Source organism: Saccoglossus kowalevskii, chromosome 18 (assembly GCF_978046115.1).
Source record: "Saccoglossus kowalevskii chromosome 18, keSacKowa6.1, whole genome shotgun sequence".
Taxonomy (NCBI): domain Eukaryota; kingdom Metazoa; phylum Hemichordata; class Enteropneusta; family Harrimaniidae; genus Saccoglossus; species Saccoglossus kowalevskii.
In genome coordinates, this window is record NC_140658.1 from 11,151,763 (window position 1) to 11,175,031 (window position 23,269).

General features: G+C 34.7%; 1 protein-coding gene across 1 annotated transcript in view; it reads right to left on the bottom strand.

The window, feature by feature from the left end:
• The window catches only part of LOC102809148 (uncharacterized), a 230,846-nt gene that overhangs the window by 40,998 nt on the left and 166,579 nt on the right, over positions 1–23,269 (bottom strand). The window contains exons 13-14 of the mRNA XM_085492918.1: positions 16,995–17,093; positions 14,104–14,202 (exon numbers count right to left, since the gene is read on the bottom strand). Of these exons, the coding sequence (XP_085349044.1) occupies positions 14,104–14,202; positions 16,995–17,093 (198 nt within the window). The remainder of the gene's footprint in view (positions 1–14,103; positions 14,203–16,994; positions 17,094–23,269) is intronic.

Sequence of the window (23,269 nt, forward strand, 5' to 3'; positions counted from 1 at the left end):
TCAGCATAGTCTGCTTTAATGCTCGGCAACGACACCTCAGTTCTAACCCCTAACACATGACTTACGCAACGCACGCCAGTCGTAATCCCCCTGCACATGACATAAACGTGTGCCCCCATTCATAGGCACGCGACAATCCATCTCGTGCACGCCTGATATCACAGCCCAGAGCACTTAGTAATGATGATATTGATGTGTATAACAACCACATATTACGCCATGGCAAGCACATGATGAAACAATATTGCATCATGTCAAATAAGACATGGTTTGCATAACAACCACATACTATGCCATGTCAATCACATAATAGAACATTATTACACCATGCCAAATAAGACATGGTGTGCATAACAACCACCTACTATGCCATGTCAATCACATAATAGAACATTATTACACCATGTCAAATAAGACATGGTGAGCATAACAACCACATTCTATGCCATGGCAATCACATAATAGAACATTATTGTACCATGTCAACTAAGACATGATGTTCATAACAACCACATACTATGCTATGGCAATCACATAATAGAACATTTTTGCACTATGTCAATTAAACATGTTGTGCATAACAACCACATACTATGCCAGCAATCACATAATGGAACATCTTTGCACCTTGTCGAATAAGACATGGTGTGCATAAAAACCACATACTATGCCAGCAATCACATAATGGAACATTTTTGCACCATGTCAATTAAACATGGTGTGCATAACAACCACATACTATGCCAGCAATCACATAATGGAACATTTTTGCACCTTGTCGAATAAGACATGATGTGCATAACAACCACATGCTATGCATGATAATCACATAATGGAACATTTTTGCATCTTGTCAAATAAGACATGGTGTGCATAACAACCACATGCTATGCCAGCAATCACATAATGGAACATTTTTGCACCTTGTCAAATAAGACATGGTGTGCAAAACAACCAGATTCTATGCAATGGCAATCACATAATAGAACATTATTGCACCATTTTAAATAAGACATGGTGTGCATAACAACCACATACTATGCCAGGGCAATCACATAATAGAACATGATTGCACCAAGTGAAAAAAAACGACATGGTGTACATAAAAACCACATACTATGCCATGGCAATCACATAATGGAACATTTTTGCACCATGTCAAATAAGACATGGTGTGCATAAAAACCACATACTATGCCAGCAATCACATAATGGAACATTATTCCACCATGTCAAATAAGACATGGTGTGCATAACAACCACATACTATGCCAGGGCAATCACATAATAGAACATGATTGCACCAAGTGAAAAAAAACGACATGGTGTACATAAAAACCACATACTATGCCATGGCAATCACATAATGGAACACTTTTGCACCATGTCAAATAAGACATGGTGTGCATAAAAACCACATACTATGCCATAAATCACATAATGGAACATTATTCCACCATGTCAAATAAGACATGGTGTGCATAACAACCTCATACTATGCCATGGCAATCACATATTGGAACATTATAGCACCTTGTCAAATAAGACACGGCGGTGTGCATACCAACCACATTCTATGCCATGGCAATCACATAATAGAACATTTGTGCACCATGTCAAATAAGACACGGTGTGCATAACAACCACATACTATGAAATGGCAATCACATAATGGAACATTTTTGCACCATGTCAAATAAGACATGGTGTGCATACCAACCACATACTGTGCCAGGGCAATCACATAATAGAACATTATTGCACCATGTCAAAAAAGACATGGTGTGCATAACAACCACATACTATGCCATGGCAATCACAAAATGGAACATTATTGCACCATGCCAAAAAATACATGGTGTGCATAACAACCACATACTATCCCATAGCAATCACATAATGGAACATTATTGCACCATGGCAAATAAGACATGGTGTGCATAACAACCACATACTATGCCAGCAATTACATAATGAAACATTATTGCACCATGTCAAATAAGACATAATGTGCATAACAACCACATACTATGCCATGGCAATCACAAAATGGAACATTATTGCACCATGCCAAAAAAGACATGGTGTGCATAACAACCACATACTATCCCATAGCAATCACATAATGGAACATTATTGCACCATGGCAAATAAGACATGGTGTGCATAACAACCACATACTATGCCAGCAATTACATAATGAAACATTATTGCACCATGTCAAATAAGACATGATGTGCATAACAACCACATACTATGCCATGGCAATCACATAATGGAACATTGCACCATGCCAAATAATACATGGTGTGCATAACAACCACATACTATGCCATAAATCACATAATGGAACATTATTCCACCATGTCAAATAAGACATGGTGTGCATAACAACCTCATACTATGCCATGGCAATCACATATTGGAACATTATAGCACCTTGTCAAATAAGACACGGCGGTGTGCATACCAACCACATTCTATGCCATGGCAATCACATAATAGAACATTTGTGCACCATGTCAAATAAGACACGGTGTGCATAACAACCACATACTATGAAATGGCAATCACATAATGGAACATTTTTGCACCATGTCAAATAAGACATGGTGTGCATACCAACCACATACTGTGCCAGGGCAATCACATAATAGAACATTATTGCACCATGTCAAAAAAGACATGGTGTGCATAACAACCACATACTATGCCATGGCAATCACAAAATGGAACATTATTGCACCATGCCAAAAAATACATGGTGTGCATAACAACCACATACTATCCCATAGCAATCACATAATGGAACATTATTGCACCATGGCAAATAAGACATGGTGTGCATAACAACCACATACTATGCCAGCAATTACATAATGAAACATTATTGCACCATGTCAAATAAGACATAATGTGCATAACAACCACATACTATGCCATGGCAATCACAAAATGGAACATTATTGCACCATGCCAAAAAAGACATGGTGTGCATAACAACCACATACTATCCCATAGCAATCACATAATGGAACATTATTGCACCATGGCAAATAAGACATGGTGTGCATAACAACCACATACTATGCCAGCAATTACATAATGAAACATTATTGCACCATGTCAAATAAGACATGATGTGCATAACAACCACATACTATGCCATGGCAATCACATAATGGAACATTGCACCATGCCAAATAATACATGGTGTGCATAACAACCACATACTATGCCATGGTAATCACATAATGGGACATTATTGCACCATGTCAAATAAGACATGGTGTGCATAACAACCACATACTATGCCATGGCAATCACATAATAGAACATTATTGCACAATGTCAAATAAGACATGGTGTGCATAACAACCACATACTATGCCATGACAATCACATAGCGAAACATCATTGCACCATGTAAAAGAAGACTTTGTGTGCATAACAACCACATACTATGCCATGGCAATCACATCATGGAACATTATTGCAACAAGCCAAATAAGATATGGTGTGCATAACAACCACATACTATGCCATCAATCACATAATGGAACATTATTGCACCAAGCCAAATAAGACATGGTGTGTATAACGACCCCATATTATGACATGGCAATCCCATAATGAAACATTATTGTACCATGTCAAACAAGACATGATGTGCATAACCACATACTATGCCATGGCAATCACATAATGAAACATTATTGCACCATGCCAAATAAGACATGGTGTCTTAACAACCACATAATATGCCATGTCAATCACATAATGGAACATTATCGCACCATGTCAAATAAGACATGGTGTGCATAACAACCACGTACTATGCCATGGCAAACACATAATGGAACATTATTGCACCTGTCAAATAAGGCATTGTGTACATAACAACCACATACTATGGCATAGCAATCACATAATGGAACATCATTGCAGCATGTCAAATAAGATATGATATGCATAACAACCACATACTATGCCATGGCAAACACATAATGGAACATTATTGCACCATGTCAAATAAGACATGATGTGCATAACAACCACATACTATGCCGTGTCAATTACATAATAGAGCATTATTGCAGCATGTCAAATAAGACATGGTGTGCATAACAACAACATACTTTGAAATGTCAATCACATAATGGAACATTATTGCACCATGTCAAATAAGACATGGTGTGCATAACAACCACATAGTATGCCATGTCAATCACATAATGGAACATTATTGCACCATGTCAAATAAGACATGGTGTGCATAACAACCACATACTATGAAATGTCAATCACATAATGGAACATTATTGCACCATGTCAAATAAGACATGGTGTCTTAACAACCACATAATATGCCATGTCAATCACATAATGGAACATTATCGCACCATGTCAAATAAGACATGGTGTGCATAACAACCACGTACTATGCCATGGCAAACACATAATGGAACATTATTGCACCATGTCAAATAAGACATGATGTGCATAACAACCACATACTATGCCGTGTCAATTACATAATGGAACATTATTGCACCATGTCAAACAAGACATGGTGTGTATAACAACCACATACTATGCCATGTCAATCACATAATGGAACATTATTACACCATGTCAAATAAGACAAGGTGAGTATAACAACCACATACTATGCCATGGCAATCACATAATGGAACATTATTGCACCATGTCAAATAAGACATGGTGTGTATAACAACCACATACTATGCCATGTCAATCACATAATGGAACATTATTACACCTTGCAAAATAAGACTTGGTGTGCATAACAACCACATACTATGTCATGGCAATCACATAATGGAACATTATAGCACCATGTCAAATAAGACATGGTGTGCATAACAACCACATACTATGCCATGGCAATCACATAATGGAACATTATTGCACCATGTCAAATAAGTCATGGTGTGCATAACAACCACATACTATGCCCTGGCAATCACATAATAGAACATTATTGCACCATGTCAAATAAGACATGGTGTGCATAACAACCACATACTATGCTATGTCAATCACATAATGGAACATTATAGCATCATGTCAAATAAGTCATGTTGTGCATAACAACCACATACTATGCCATGACAATCACATGTTCTCTTTAGGTGAGTTTATATTGCATGGGGGGGGGGGGACATAGATGCTTTCACATAGCCTGCTTCATCTCTGGATACCCCTGAATGATTTGCTTTGTTACGCCAGGCATGATATAAAGTAGTTTCATTGGTCAGCCTGAGAATGACCACAGTCAGCTGGCATACAAGTGATAATATAATTAATGTGATTAATCCATTGATATTTACTAAATGGGTAAACACAGATTGAAACTAAATAAAGAGACAAGTTGAGAAACAGCTTTCAGCAAATCGTAAAGATCCATTGGGGCAAAATTAAGCCAACCGCTAACAAAATTTGACCTCATTTGTCTTGGCCTCGAGTAGTATTTTTCATTCCAAAAAAATGCTAGGTGAATAACATTTTATCCTCATTTTCAATGTTAGGTAGATTTGCAATCGTAAATATATGGAGAGACTGAACCATTACTTTACAGCTAAGGATATTCCAGAGCAATAAATTGCCAGGTTTACTTAGCCTTATAGGTCCTAAGACATATGCCCTTCTGAGAGATCTACAAACCAATAGACATAACATTTGTGGATTTTTGGGGGGAAATATTTGTAGCAGAGAGATTCCATTATTTTCAAACAACACCAACATGTAGGTAGATCTGTCAATAGCTGTGTTACTGAATAAAGAAGGCTAGCACATCCCATGCGTGTTGCTACTATTTAAATGATGTGTTGCATTAATGTAATCCAAAATAATCTTTAATACTGGTGAAAAGAAAGGCTATAGTGATTTATAAATGGAATAAGCCAACTACAACTGTTAAACCATGTTATAGATGTGGAAGAAAGGAGCATAAACCACATCAGTGTAGATTTAAAGATGTAGAATGCTACAACTGCAAGAAAAAAGTGGCAATGTACAGATAATGTGGAACATGTCGAATGGTAGGAAAGCTTATATCCTAGACTAGAATGCTGACAGTGACGGAAATGATATTCAGAACTATTGACAACAAATGCAGGCAAACAATTCAGATTACCCTACAGGTGGCAGATAAATTCTACAAATGATTCAGATGCATCAGTGTGATTTAGTGGGAATCAAATGTAAATGTAATATTATAGTGAAGGGGCAACCCTGATAGTGCCAGTCGCAAAAAAGAATGAGACAGTACCTATTAGTGGTGACTACAAGCTAACTGAGAATCCTGTCTTATAAGCTGAGCAATACCCACTGCCCAGATTCATTTTCTGAGCTTGCAGGTGGTCAAAAGTTCACCTGAATTGATTTACATCAAGCTAACTACCATTTGGATTTTGATGACCATAAACACATTAAAGAGACTTGACAGATAAAATCCTTGTATATAGCATTGACTCAACACCAGCAATTTAGCAGTGTTCCATCAAACAAATTTCTTACCTAATCTGGTGACAGTGGTGCGCCAACTTAATAGGTTTGGAGAGAAAAAACGCAAATACCAGTGGAATAGGAAACATGTTTATGTAAGCAAAAAGTTTAATAACTTTTGATAAAGTACTTGCTCACTCCTACCCTGAATGAAAATTGCATATGATGCATCACCCTATGAATTGGAGCAGTACTATCTCATGTGATGAAAGATGGAGAGGAAAGACCAATTTCTTATGTGTTCAGATTGTAATCAAAAGCAGAGCGGAATTATTAGCAAATCAAGAACAAATTATTTGCGATCTGTTAGGTTGTGAAAACTGTGATTCTCAATACCAATCAGTAAGACCTAATTACACCATCAACTACAAAATTAAATAGAAAACCAGGTAATTTATTAATTAAATGACAACTGTGGATCCAGAAGAAAACAATGGGCCATTATCGACCACATCCCGTCCGACATAGCTACATGTATTCTATAAGCAGCAAGCAAGACAAGGAGGCAGCAATGGTATCCCACCACAATATGCAAACCACCTGATAGAATAGATTCATAGTTTGAACAATTATTGTGAGTGATTGTACTGTAGTATAGTGCCATACAAGTAAAGTCATAGACTGGCAAAGTCGGGACTTCTTTTTTGTTTACAAAAAGAAATAATTAATTGTTGTTTTAGTCCTTTTAGTGTGAGCGTGAAAACTAAGCTGACCGCTAAAGAAATCCCGACTGGACGCATCTGCGGGCATTTGACTGATATTAATTATTCATGATGTCATTGTTTATTCATGAGTGGGTGTGTGAAAGTAAACATGACGTTTTAAAGATTGATTTGATTCGATCGCAGAGATGGATACTTTAACTTTCTTTAAGCGCAACGGCAATACTTTCATCAATGTTTACTGCAAAACAAGTCGATTTAAATGTCCAATGTATATAAGTAGTCTTTCGAAATCGCCGGGACCTCAGAAGTAAAAGGTCACGTACATTAACATAGATAAGAGATGACGTATACAGCTGCACTTTGATTCCTTGCCAATGCTAGTCAACATCTTTTAATTAGCATAATCACTGGAGTGATTTCGCTCCGGTTTTCACTCCGACGCAGGGATTTCTTTTGCAGTCACGTTAGTTTTTTCAATCACGTTAAAAAGGCTAAACTGACAATTAAATATATTTTTTTGAAAAACAAAAAAGAAGTCACGACTTTGCCAGTCTAGTAAAGTCAGAATAGTCTACTTATGTCTATTTTAGCATAGGAAGTTAACAATTTTGTATTTTGATTGAATTTATCATTATCTCGAATTTCACACGTTCGCTTGACTATGAAATTACATATGAAAAATAATTAGGGGTAAACAAATTTCACCAAATCAAGATTGCAGATCAGAACTCGGAAAATACCAATTATTAGTGGATATTAAAGTAGCTCTTGTAAAATATTAGTTTCGGCTAAAAAAAAAGCATTTTATGAACAACATGTTTTTGAATTTATCATTATTATAGGCAGTTGAAAAAATGATATGAGAAAATGATACACATTTTTCAATGGATTCTTTAGATACAGAATTAAAATCTATCATCCACAATATTAAAAAGAAATACATTATAATTCTGGAGATTAAACCTTAAAATGAAAAGAGCAAACTTAGGACATTTGCCAAATTTAAAGAGTTGTACACTTTTGAGTGTTATTTATCTATACCCAATTTAAAAGAAACACAATGACACGTTTTATAATAAGTAACTATACATAAGAAATAGACAAAACACCTCTAGAAATGAGAGCATGTAAATACTGTACACAGGAAAAGTTTGAAACTGAACAACATTTCTTCATTGAATGTACAAAATACAGAAAACACAAGAATTTCTTTCAAGTGTTGAACTCCCAAAGAGTAAAAAAGAGCAGAAATCTATTTACCTAATTCAAAACAACGTAGTCAAATAACTTGGAGAAAATTTCTATATAACATTTTTTCTATTAGGAGTCTGCACAGACCCACAGACTCACTGTTTTTCATTTTAAACTAGTTAATATTTTATTACACTTTATTGCTGTACACTGATAGAAATGTTATTTCTAATGATGCAATAAAACATTATTATTATGAACATTTGAATAAGCTAATCGCCCTGTATTTTACATACACTATTATACCATTTTTAGAATCTGCAAATGAAATGTCTGTACATGGCAGCCATTTAGAATTGTTATGTCTGCTGGTCAAACTGATAATGTAAATACACAGGTGTACAACTTATTGCAAAATTCACTAAATTATTCACTCCATATGTTCACTATATATATATATATATATATGTCATGAATTGTGTGGCGATTGTTTATTTCCCAAATATCACTAGCTGATATGGTATGGTAAATGTGACAGTATTCACGAAAAATGTTATTGATTCAGCAGAGCGACTGTTTCAGACTGGATTACAATAATGACTTGAATGATGCAATAACACTACTGGGGTAACTAAAAGATTATCTATGCATGACCGAAATCCAGATTTGCAAAAATGTTGGTGAACTTTGAACATTAAAATGGCCACCATTCAGCCATCTTGAATTTAATTGAATGAGTACATTTACTTATATGTGACATTATGTAACAGTATATATACAGTTAGAACATGATTTGTCGAGGTATGTCAGAGATATGCAATCAATCATGTTACTTCACTACAGGCACACTATAAACCGAACAAAGCCAGAACCTCGCCATCATCAGCCTTCTACAACAGCAATCGATCATTCAGTGAGTTCGTACAATCTAGACAATCAATTAAGTATTGGTGATCTAACAGGGAGTTAGAAAGACAACTGAAAATATCTAAGAATCATCACACCAATAAAATGTGACTACAAAGAAAAACAAAACTAATACGTCATTGCTCTCTTTTCGTCACTGGATTGTGGTTGGAATGAGATACAGATATATACCATCAAGCAATAATGAAAATAAAACAAAGAAAACTATAGATATAGAAAGCACAATAAAAAACATCATGTATACAGATTTACTGAAACATGGTTAAATGGGAGAAAAACTGAATGATATTCTAAAGAACCAGAAGAATTTTATGTGTACCATAAAACATGAAGGAAACAAAAAGCCATGGCGAAACTCTGAGGGAATTAGTGTATACATGTTTGTATATCTGACAGTCCATTAAGGTACAATTATTTTTCTAATTACATCACAATTTATTTGGTGTAAATTGGAAAAACATTACTTCAAGCAACCAGAAGACAATTACATGTACACTGCATATGTGCCACCAGAAACTATCCTTTGTATATTAATATAGATGGTAATGCATCGGTAGAAACAAGAAATTAAAAAAAATGACAGTAGCGAAGACATCACAACAAGCAATAATCAAGGTATCAACGAATCCCGAGTAAAATGACCGCATACAAACAAGACAAGCACGCCCTCTACGGCATGCTAACTTAACACATACTTTATTGCCGACATAATCAGAGCAGTAAATATCAAAGAAGGCTTAGAAAGAACTCCCGTGTGCTGAGAAAGTATTGGAGACACATTACAAATTAATTCAAAGTTACTTGAACTTGAGATGTTGATGGAAACGCAGAAAACTAATTAATTATGCAAATAAGATAACTAATATGAACAGATTTAAGTGTATAAAACTAATAAGGTCTGCACAATGTACCAAGTTTCATTGAAATGTGATTAGAACCAAAAAAATATTAATTATTATGCTAATTAGAGAATTAATATGAACAGATTTTAACCCAAAATTAATCAGGCTGTCTATTGTCCTAGAGCATTTATGTACCAAGTTTTATTCAAATGTGATGATCAATACTTGAGATATCAGTATTAATTAATTATGTTGATTAGGTGATTAAGAAGCATAAATATTTACCAAAAACTAATATGGTCCTAGGTTCATTGAAATGTGATGGGTATTTTTTAAAGTTTCATTGAAATCCAATGAGTGTTTTTTAGACATCAGTGCAACAGCCATAGAACAGCAAAAAATTAACTAATTATGCAAATTAGGTAATTAATAGACACAGTTATTTATCCCAAAATTAATCAGGTCTCTGCATAGTCCTAGAATATCTATGTCGCAAGTCTCATTGAAATGTGATGATTAGCACTTGAGATATCTACTCGAAATATCAAAATCTGAAAATTAATTAATTATGCAAAATAGGTAATTAATATGTACTGATATTACCCTAAAACTATCAGGTCTGTGCAGTGTCATATAACATCTATGTACCAAGTTTTATTGAAATGTTATGATTAGTACTTGAGATATCAGTGGAAAAGCCGAACATTGATTAATCATTATGTAAATAATAATATTAACAGATTTTTACCCAAAACTAATCAAATCTGCGCATTAGTTCAGAGCATCCATGTGCCAAGTTTCATTGAAATCCAATGACTGGTTCTTCAAATATCAGTGGAACAGTCATGAAACAGCTTGAAATCAGTAAATGAACATGCAAATTAGGTAATTAATATTCATAGATTTTTACCCCAAACTAATCAAATCTGCGCACTCATTCAGAGCATCCATGTGCCAAGTTTCATCAAAATCCAATGAGTGGTTCTTCAGATATCAGTGGAATAGCTAAAAATCAACTAATTATCATGCAAATTAGGTAATTAATATTCATAGGATTTTTACCAAAACCTAATCAACTCTGCGCATTATCCCAGAGCATCTATGTACCAAGTTTCACCAAAATTTAATTAGTGGTTCTTGAGATAACGGTGGAACAAAAAAGTGACATACATACATACATACATACAGACATACAGACAGGGTAACTGCAAAAACTCCCTTTTGTGCTTCGCACACGGGAGTCAAAAATGACATGTTTTAGAACTCCAACATTAGGGAATTATATCACAGCCCACAGCACTTAGTAGAGATGATATTGTACCATTTGAAAATCAGTTTCAGTCAAAATAAACATTTGTAAAAACACTACACACCATATTAACAAGTAAGAAAGACAATTTATTAAAACAAGCCAGCAACAAAGAAATAAAATACTGAGGATATTAAAATATCCTCTAAAAAATACACAAATTTGGTAATTGGTCACCGGTCGAAACGCCAACTGGTGACTCATTGTGTTCATAAATAGCCATGATATATAAAGAAAATTCCAGAAATTGTACGATTCACTGATGCTTTATATAGACAGAATGAATGAATGAATGTCTCAATCACACAGCCCTACTGAGACAAACATTCAAACACAATAGGTACAAAATCCTAGTTTTCTCACCAATTTGATAGTCAAATATTAAAACAAAGCATGCCAAACTAGTCATTTCATAAATATTGCTATGCATGTTGTTCCTTTGTCAAATTATTTGTATAAAACACAGACGAAGGATACGCTATGAAATATATTGGGGTAAATCAGGTAGACATTTGAATTATATCCGATCAATGGTAATTAGAGCGCCGTCTCAAAAGTTATTGTCACATTTAAACAGAATCATCAATGGTCAAATGCTTGCACTTTTCCCTCAAATTGCGTTGTGTCGGCAGTTTTCATGGGTTGAGAATAAACTTGATTTGTTATATTTTCGAAACTTAAAATTTGAACGGATCTGACTGATGCCACTGGTCTCAACAAGTGTGATCCGTCTCACACTATGTGCTTGCTATTTGGTTCCTGAATATCATTTCAACATTCCAATTAAATATGACAGTATGTACAACAACTATATGTACTGTCATCACTGCAACATGACATTTAGGACACAGGAATTTGATAACCTTTTAGGACATGATTGAAACCTGTCAATTAAGACATGGTGTGGGTGATATTCGCTCACATTCGATCAGGTTCAAACTGCATGCATTGGATCGTAGAGTTACAATAAAGGAAGCGTAATGTACATTTAAACAATACACTATTTATTCGTACAGTGTTACAACAAAGGAACTACAATGTAACAAGGATGCAACTGATAAATACACGATAGAATGCCCTTTTTATAGGGTTGAGCAGGATTCACACCTATGGATTAAAAATGGAGTGAGACACAGTGATTGGATTTCAATATTGGCACATCAGCTTAAAATCGACCTTGCAACTGATTCATATTGCGTTCGTGCTGTCTGTTGATTATTATTAAATGGCTTATGTAAACCGAATCTGTGTTTCTTTACAATAGAGATACATGCATTACGGTATAGTTTCAGACATGTAACAACTTTCAATTGTTGTATCTCAGCTAATATAGTCTAGAATTGTATAACATAAGGACGAAAAGATACAGTAAAACATGAGCTAATAATATAACTAAATTACGAATACGAAATAATAAAACTGAATAAACAAGAACAAATATGAATCAATGAGGAAAAACACAAGTGGATAAGCATCCACGGCATACTCGGGGGGGGGACTTGTTCAATAACGATGAATGTGTTTATGTTGATTCAAATAAGTAAATATTACGAAAAAAAAGTTCGTATATAGCCAAAAAAAAAAAAATACATGCATACATAGAATTCATGTAAGGTGTGACCTGAAATAGTTCATAACGGTAAGTTAAATAATTTTCACACTAGGTCTTATTTGGCGACCTTAGACAGTTCATAAATGACAGCTGATGAATCCTTTCTTGAGTCTGTATAGCGGCTTTGCGCGTAGTTCGTCTGAGGTAGAATGAATGGCTGTCTGGAGTAGGAGTTTGCGTTGTGTTTGAAGTTGTCGATGGGGTCGGAGAATGCGCCTTTGGCGACGTTTTCTCTTTGGTGACGTCATTGGTATGTTTGTTGACTCGAAGTCACTTATCTCCAGCGGATATAACTTGGTGATCGCCCGATTTGTAAGTCCGAATGTTGCTTTGATTGGCACATGCGTATTGTTCGTTAGCAAATGATTGACGGTTGCGTCCGATTTGACAGACTTGTTAGCAGTGAGATGAAAAGTCTGCACTCGATTAGTACTAGATTTACCACTGTAAATTGGCCATGACAGTAGGTATCCAAAAGATGAACTGACAGCTGTAGGACCGTGTCCTCGGACGACATGATTTCCGACGAAATCCCAATATCGGTCTGCACCGATTAGTATGTCAATTGTCATAGTAGGCGCGTCAGAGATTGGATGTGCGAGCTTGAGTTTAATTTTTACCGAACGTAACAAAAATATTCATCAAAATTAGATAATTGAAGATATCATCATGAAATGAACAAATCTAAGAGAGGTCTACCCAATTATCAAAACATTCAGGCTTGCAGATTTCAAGAAGATGTCGCAAAAGTAAAAAAAAACAAAAAAACATTGACGACAATAGACAATTACTCGTATGATAAGCTCCGCTCGACAAAGTCAACACAGTTCAGCATTTTAATAAACGGCCGGACTGCTGAGACAGACCATGGACACAGAATATCATAGGATGTCTTGTCCGTTTGCATTAATCTTAAAGTACAATTGAATATTGTCCACTCATACTACACTATAAAGCCAAGGTTCTTCCCAATGTTGATGTGTCTAAAATCAACATTTTATGTGATGTGATTAAAAACATTGATACCTCATCTTTATCTTCAATTTTCAATCCTTTCTCCAGTAACAATTTCAAGACATCGCCATGGATACCAGTACAAGTAGAATGTAAAACAGAAGCGTTGTCCTATAAATATAAATACAAAATAAAGTAATAGTAAATTATATTCAAATCCAGATAGTACAATTACAACATCTTGTAATATTAACAATTCAAAAAGTAAGACAGTAGCTTATACAGATACAAGGTAGATGCGACCACATCCATATATCAAAATATTCCATAATACTAAAAGGCATGTGAAAATATTACTGAATGTGTGAATTTTAAATGATAGTAAGTGATGTGAAAACTAAAGTGTATATGTTAATGAGATGGCATGAAATTATAAATGCAAAATTACATTTAATTTATAGTTGTCATACATAACAGTGTTTTTTTAAAACAGGAAAATGTCATTTTACGTCAAAGGTACATTGTACCTTCACTTCCTGGATGGTAAAATACAGAATTAAATGCTATAATCATTAACAGTGATGTCATCCTCCATGTATGTAAATGTGTTGAAATGGGCATAGTGCGAGTGGTTAGTGCTAGTAGCACTAATCCGAAAAAGTACTAGATCTAGTGCTAAAATGGCATAAGATCTAGCGCTAAAATGGTACTAGATCTAGTGCTAAAATGTGCACAGTGCGAGTGGCATTGTTATCGCATTGTCAACGACGTCGAATAATAGGAAGGGCATCAACAACCACTTTCATTTGCAAACTACAAACAGTATAAAACATCGGCAATATGCGCGAGATGTCCATAATAATACTTTCTTTTTATAATACCGGATTCTGTCGTAAATTGGGGTTTAAAATTTCAAAAAATAATTATCAAATATTTTGGGGGGACCATTTCATTGTATCCAACTACACAGACTTTCTACGCCGTCAGTTAGGCCACCCGAGACGAAAGAAACTATTGCAAAATTAACAATAATTAATAATTCTTGCTGAATTAAAAAGTAGACCACCTGAAATGTCATTAAAGTGTCGCCCAGTGTCATTTTTCAAATACATTTGTTTTTATTTTATTGGTAACAAATGTGTATTTTAAACGACGTTTCTAATAAAAACGAACACAACTGCATTGCGTAGCAGCAAGCGATCCCGGCAAGCGATCACATATGCTAAATCCGGACATGCTACGTTTCACAAACATTGATTATTACTCAGTAGTGATTATAATAACGCACACAAAATAAATTCGTTGATTGTTATGAAATTCAAATAAAATTCAACTTAGTTTCATCGTAAGCAAATGATTCCCATCGCATATAAACGCTCGATGCGGTAGGGTATCCGCCATGTTTCTCTTGCATCAGTTGAGCTAATAGTTCGAATCGCTAATTAACCAATCAAAATGCTGGATGATGCCAACGCGTTCAAATCACCATTGCTCATTTAAATATGTTAATGTTATTGAACGCAACGCGGAAGAGATTTGCTCTTTTGGCTTGAATTTTGATGGGAAAATGGCATAATTTTTTTTTTAAATAAAAAACTAGATGAACTTAGCATAAGAAGAATAATTTAACATTGTTTAACAGTGATAACAGCTCTTTGTCCAAACGGAGCTTATGCTAGTCAAAATAAACACGGTCTTGAATAAAAACTTAAATAGACTGATTTAGGCGTCAGGAACGATTGAAATGTTCAATAAATTAAGACAAAATATTTTAAAAAATAAATTTAAAAACTGCCGAAAAATCGCCCTTTTTTTAACGCGACCATACACTGAGTTTGTTTAGCTGTGAAGGGTTATAATATTTCACAACCGAAAATTCAACAGACGAACTTGTTACTGCACATGTTTTAATTATTAGCAACTGTAACAAGAACAAGATTTCGAGAGTCTACAACAAAAAATCCCAAGGCCTCCTAAAAAATATTATTGCAGAGAAAGTGTCTAGACATATATAATATGGTCACGTTAAAAAAAATCAAAAAATCGGCGAGGTTACGTCATATTCCGTTAGTTCCTCCATGATACAATGTAACAATAGGATTGCGTGAATATGTATATGCCCATTCACAGGTCGCAGTACACACAACATCCACCGAGCTTTACAGGAACCCGGGACTTAGACTAGGAGTATACCAATTTTTTACTTAGTTCACATATGGCATCATAATTTCATTTTCGAAGATCTATTTTCATTAAGTGTGGCGCCGACCAGAAATAAAACGGCACATCAGCGATTTAAAAAAAAATCAACGCTGAATTTCCACCATTTGCATAAAGTTTCCATTCGCCAAAGTTGAAAACACAAACTTCCCCACAATACCATTTCATACAGTATATCTATTCACAATTTGTAAAAATTTCGAAGTTCGACCTGCAGTTTCACTGTTTCAGCTAATTTCACGTTGTTCCAAAGGTCTATTACGACAAACGTGGACAATGACATTCTCAATTTTCCCACTGTAGCACATTTCCAATGAATGAAAGATACAACAATTTTACGTAAATATTAATTTATTTTCAGAGAATTACGGGATGTCTTGACGTCGTTGACAACGCGATATCAATGCCACTCGCACTATGTACATTTTAGAACTAGATCTAGTGCCATTTTAGCACTAGATCTAGTAGTTTTTCGGATTAGTGCTACTAGCACTAACCACTCGCACTATGTCCATTTTGACACATTTACATACCTCCATAATCGGTTTATTAACAAGTTTTGATAATAGTAATGTTGCTAATGTGAATTACACATGTTCAAAATATTACACCACTATATGTTGAGACTTTAACATAAATTCACAAACATAAAGTTATGTAATTGTTACCTATATCTTAGTGACTTTGTATGACCTACATATACTAATTTTGTACTGTAGTGACTAATTATACATGATTCTCACCGTTGTCCTGGCATATAAATCTGCTCCTAGATTCAGACATGTCGTCACCATAGCAATACCTCCATGCTTGCATGCATAATGTAGTGGTGTCCAGTTGTACTATAATAATACAATGTAACAAATAGTATTTTCTGATTACCTACAAATACATTGATTGTGCTAGACTATAAAACGAAGTGTAGTGGTAATGTAATTGGCATAACAGGTTAATTCATGTAGATTCGCAACTTCATTCTATCAGTGCATTCATTTAGTTCACTGGCACTCATAGTATGATAGTTTACCTGCAAAGTAAACAGTGCATCACATACAAACACATTTGTGATATGGTGTGTATGGCAATAGTATAACGTTACATCATATTGTACCATGCCAAATACAATATGCTGTTCATAACAACCACATACTGTGACAAGACAATCACATAACAGAACATTATTACCATATTATATTACCACACCACATAAAATGTGATATAAAGAATCTATGGTAATTATGAAATGATACGAATAGCATTCACATAGCGACGCATTATTACAAAATGCTAACTATGACACTGTATGACAATCATAGTGGGATATATCATTACAACCACATCATTGACATTGATTGAATCAACAGCAATAGCAGTGTACATCATACCATCAAATACCATATCAATGCAATGTTGAAATATTGACCATCCACATAACTTTGCATGATTACATTATGCTAATGAGTAAGGTAATCACACGATGAAACAGCATTGCAATTATAGTAGTGTACATTATACCATCAAATACCACCTACATGACAATCACATCATATGACATCCTGGCAATATGCCAATTATACCACCAGAAAACATAACAAGTCAAATATACCACTATGTGTAAGACAATCACATAACTTGACATCCTGGCAATACGGCAATTATACCACCTGAAAACATGGCAACGAGTCAAATATACCACTATGTGTATGACAATCACATAACTTGACATCCTGACAATATGACAATTATACCACCAGATAACATGGCAACAAGTCAAATATACCACTATGTGTATGACAATCACATAACATGTCATCCTGACAATATGCCAATTATACCACCTGAAAACATGGCAACGAGTCAAATATACCACTATGTGTATGACTATCACATAACTTGTTATCCTGGCAATATGCCAATTGTACCACCAGAAAACATGACAACAAGTCAAATATATCACTATGTGTACGACTATCACATAACTTGACATCCTGGCAATATGCCAATTATACCACCAGAAAACATGGCAACAAGTCAAATATACCACTATGTGTATGACAATCACATAACGTGTCATCCTGACAATATGCCAATTATACCACCTGAAAACATGGCAACGAGTCAAATATACCACTATGTGTATGACTATCACATAACTTGTTATCCTGGCAATATGCCAATTATACCACCAGAAAACATGACAACAAGTCAAATATACCACTATGTGTATGACAATCAGTGTCACATAACGTGTCATCCTGACAATATGCCAATTATACCACCTGAAAACATGGCAACAAGTCAAATATACCACTATGTGTATGACAATCAGTGTCACATAACGTGTCATCCTGACAATATGCCAATTATACCACCTGAAAACATGGCAACGAGTCAAATATACCACTAAGTGTATGACAATCACATAACTTGTCATCCTGGCAATATGCCAATTATACCACCTGAAAACATGGCAACAAGTCATATATACCACTAAGTGTATGACAATCACATAACGTGAAATCCTGGCAATATGCCAATTATACTACCTGAAAACATGACAACAAGTCAAATATATCACTATGTGTACGACTATCACATAACGTGACATCCTGGCAATATGCCAATTATACCACCTGAAAACACGGCAACAAGTAAAATATACCACTATGTGTACGACTATCACATAACGTGACATCCTGACAATATGCCAATTATACCACGTGAAAACACGGCAACAAGTAAAATATACCACTATGTGTATGACTATTACATAATGTGACATCCTGGCAATATGCCAATTATACCACCTGAAAACATGGCAACAAGTCAAATATACCACTATGTGTATGACAATCAGTGTCACATAACGTGTCATCCTGACAATATGCCAATTATACCACCTGAAAACATGGCAACGAGTCAAATATACCACTAAGTGTATGACAATCACATAACTTGTCATCCTGGCAATATGCCAATTATACCACCTGAAAACATGGCAACAAGTCATATATACTACTAAGTGTATGACAATCACATAACGTGAAATCCTGGCAATATGCCAATTATACTACCTGAAAACATGACAACAAGTCAAATATATCACTATGTGTACGACTATCACATAACGTGACATCCTGGCAATATGCCAATTATACCACCTGAAAACACGGCAACAAGTAAAATATACCACTATGTGTACGACTATCACATAACGTTACATCCTGACAATATGCCAATTATACCACGTGAAAACACGGCAACAAGTAAAATATACCACTATGTGTATGACTATCACATAATGTGACATCCTGGCAATATGCCAATTATACCACCTGAAAACATGGCAACAAGTCAAATATACCACTATGTGTATGACAATCAGTGTCACATAACGTGTCATCCTGACAATATGCCAATTATACCACCTGAAAACATGGCAACGAGTCAAATATACCACTAAGTGTATGACAATCACATAACTTGTCATCCTGGCAATATGCCAATTATACCACCAGAAAACATGGCTACAAGTCAACTATACCACTATGTGTATGACAATCACATTACATCCTGACTACTACAGCAATACAAAATAAATTTATTACTTAATAGATTAAAAACTATTATTTAAATGCCGTACGATTCCACCACTGGTTCTTTTTTGACAGGTTACGGTCAGTGTTCGAAATAACACAACAATCCATACTGTTTTGCGATTGTATTTTTAGATTCTTAGAGTGAACGCAGCATTCACCGTTCATTCATAGTTGCATAGGGGCGTACTTTAAGTTGATATAGTAACAATGTCGGCACTGGTGTCTTCTTGCTGGTGTGCACCTTAGCCAAAATAATAAAGCCTGATCATTTGAACAATACTATTACAAGATTGGTGGGAAGTGATACATTTTGCGCCAAGGCATTCAAAAATCGGATGTCTGAGAAACTATGACATATATGGAAACATTAGATTTTGATATTGGCATTTTGAAAAAACATGTGAGGACACTATACTTGTTACCAAAGGGCACTCTGAAGTTTAACTGTAATGGAGACAAAATCTGAAAGATCACTTTAAAAAGAACAAAAAATATTAAACAGATTAGAGCGCTATCAATGTAAAAAACAGCTCCTTGTATAGAAAACTCTCGTATTTGTTTTTTTACAGAAAAATGTAAAATTTATTTATTTCAAGTTAATTTTTCCAAAGTTTATTTATTTAGAGTTAATTTATTTATTTCAGGTTAATTTTTCCAGAGTTTTGGGCTACATCTAGTATTTTGTATAATTTGTTACACCGCCTGGTTGGTTTTTATCGTAGCAGTTGTCCGAGAGCAATGTTGGGCTGTATTTTCTGACGCAATGGGCAAATTATTACTTTACAGTCCCCGCTCCCTGGACTTCTTGTAGACGTGTTATCACTGTAAGGCCAACAATAGCAGGATTACCTTTCGATCAATACAATTTATTGTCTTAAAGATCTGCAAGACGATGCTGACACTTGTAAACAACACAATCGTGAACAGGATTTCAAGAATCACAGGCGAAACAGAAGCAGCGCGGCTATTTGTCTAAGCAACGCGGGCCCACAGTGCTTGAAAGGCCCAAGGAGAACACTGTACATGTAAGCAGCACATTTGTCAATTAAGATTGCAGAAAGTTGTACGGGATTCTGCCTATGATTTTGTCAATTGATGAATATGACGAACAAAGTGAAATTGAACTTGCGTTAATGAAAATCAGGAAGGGTCCTGCTTTTTCGTCAAACAGACGAAATGGCTACGTAACTATTTGTTCAGAAATTTCAAAAACCACTAAGTTATAAATTAATTAATGCAATAATTAGCTAATTAATATGCATGAAATTGTACCAAAATCTAATAAGCACATCTGATCATCATATATTAGATGTGTGTCAAATTGTAATTGAATCACAGAAGAGTTAATACATGAAGACACAGAAAATATTACACACACAAAAGTGATTTTAAGGACAATCCTCGCAGAGCAGATTGCCAAGACGTCGTAATGAGTCAAGCACATCAATTTGAAAAGTATATCACGCTTAGTACAACACACTGGAATGAGTGACTCACAATTAACATACATTGTATGTAGGAAAAAACACCCACAATAAAGAATCAAATGATGCCGACTTACAACCATCAAACAAGTAATTACAAACAACAAACTCTCAGAAATACTTGATGAGCCTGAAATGGAATAGCAATTGAAGGAGATTAATCTTACTGTAATAAGTGTGAAATGTGAATTATTCTTTGTGTTAAACAGAATCTACCAAACACAAACATATTCCTCTGAAATTTTCTATGTACACACTGGCATACAGCAACACTAGTGGTTATGAAGAATGTAAACACGTATCTCCAATCAAGAAGTGAAACAACAAAAACAAAGTGTTGCACATTTCAATGAATAACATCAGTAAACATATCATGAAATATGATGGAATACAAAACAACAAATATCAAAGCACAACGGCATTCATGAACAAAATCAAAACAGCAATCAATGATGTTACTCCACTACACTATAAACCTAACAAAATTAGAACCTCACCATCATCAATCTTCTACAACAGCAATCGATAATTCAGTGAGTTCATATAATCTAGAGAAGTCAGGGATTTAGAAAGACAACTGAAAATATCTAAGAATAGTCACACACCAATAAAACGTGACTACAAAGAAGAACAAAACTAATAGTGATAATAAGTTTGGCCAGAGATTGCTCTCTTTTGGTCATTGGAATGTTGCTGGAATGAGATACAGATATATACCATCAAGCAATAATGAAAACAAAACAAGCAAAAAATATAGATAACGGAAACAAAATAAAAAAAAAACATATATACAGATTTACCTGAAAAATGGTTAAATGAGAGAAAAACTGAATAATATTTTATGCATACCATAAAACATGAAGGAAACAAAGGCATGGAGAAACTCAGCAGAAATTAGTATATATATCTGACAGTCCATTAAGGTACTTCTAATTCCATGACAATTGACTATTTGGTGTAAATTGGATAAACACTACTTCAAGCAACCTGAAGACAATTACATGTGTACTGCATATGTACCACCAGAAAATCTTACTTGTATATTAATATTATGGATGGTAATCCATTGGTAGAAACAAGAAATTACAAAATACAACAGATTACCTAGGTTAAATTATCATACAAAGCAACTTAAACACCAGTACAACAACTAGTGATGACATGTGATAAATTTACAGCATCTTTGGGTGCGTATAAATATGACAGTAGCGAAAATAACAAGAAAATAATCAAGGTATCAACGAATCCTGAGTAAAATGACCGCATACAAACAAGAAAAGCACACCCTATACGGCATGTTAACTTAAGACATACTTTATTGCCAACATAATCAGAGCAGTAAATAAAATTACATGTTTTGGAACTCCAACATTAGGGAATGATATCACAGCCCACATCACTTAGCAGTGATGATATTAAACAATTTGAAAATCAGGTTCAGTCAAAATAAACATTTGTAAAAACACTGCACACCATATTTTTACAATTTATTAAAACAAGCCTGCAACAAAGAAATAAAATATGTATATTAATATCCACTATTGAAAAAATACACAAATTTGGCAATTGGTTACCCTTCAAAACACCCACTGGTGACTCATTGTGTGTTCATAAATAGCCATGATATATAAAGATCAAAGAAAGCTTAGAAAGAACTCCCATGTGCTGAGAGTATTGGAGACACATTAAATATAATTCGAAATTAACTTAGCTGAAAACTAATTATGCAAATCAGAAAATTAATATGAACAGATTTGAGTGTAAAACTAATGAGAAAATCTATGTTTCCAAGTTTAATTGAAATGTGATTAGAACCAAAAAATTATGAATTGTTATGCTTATTAGGGAATTAATATGAACAGATTTTTACCCCAAACTAATTAGGTTTGTACATTGTCCTAGAGCATCTTTGTACTAAGTTTCATTGAAATGGAA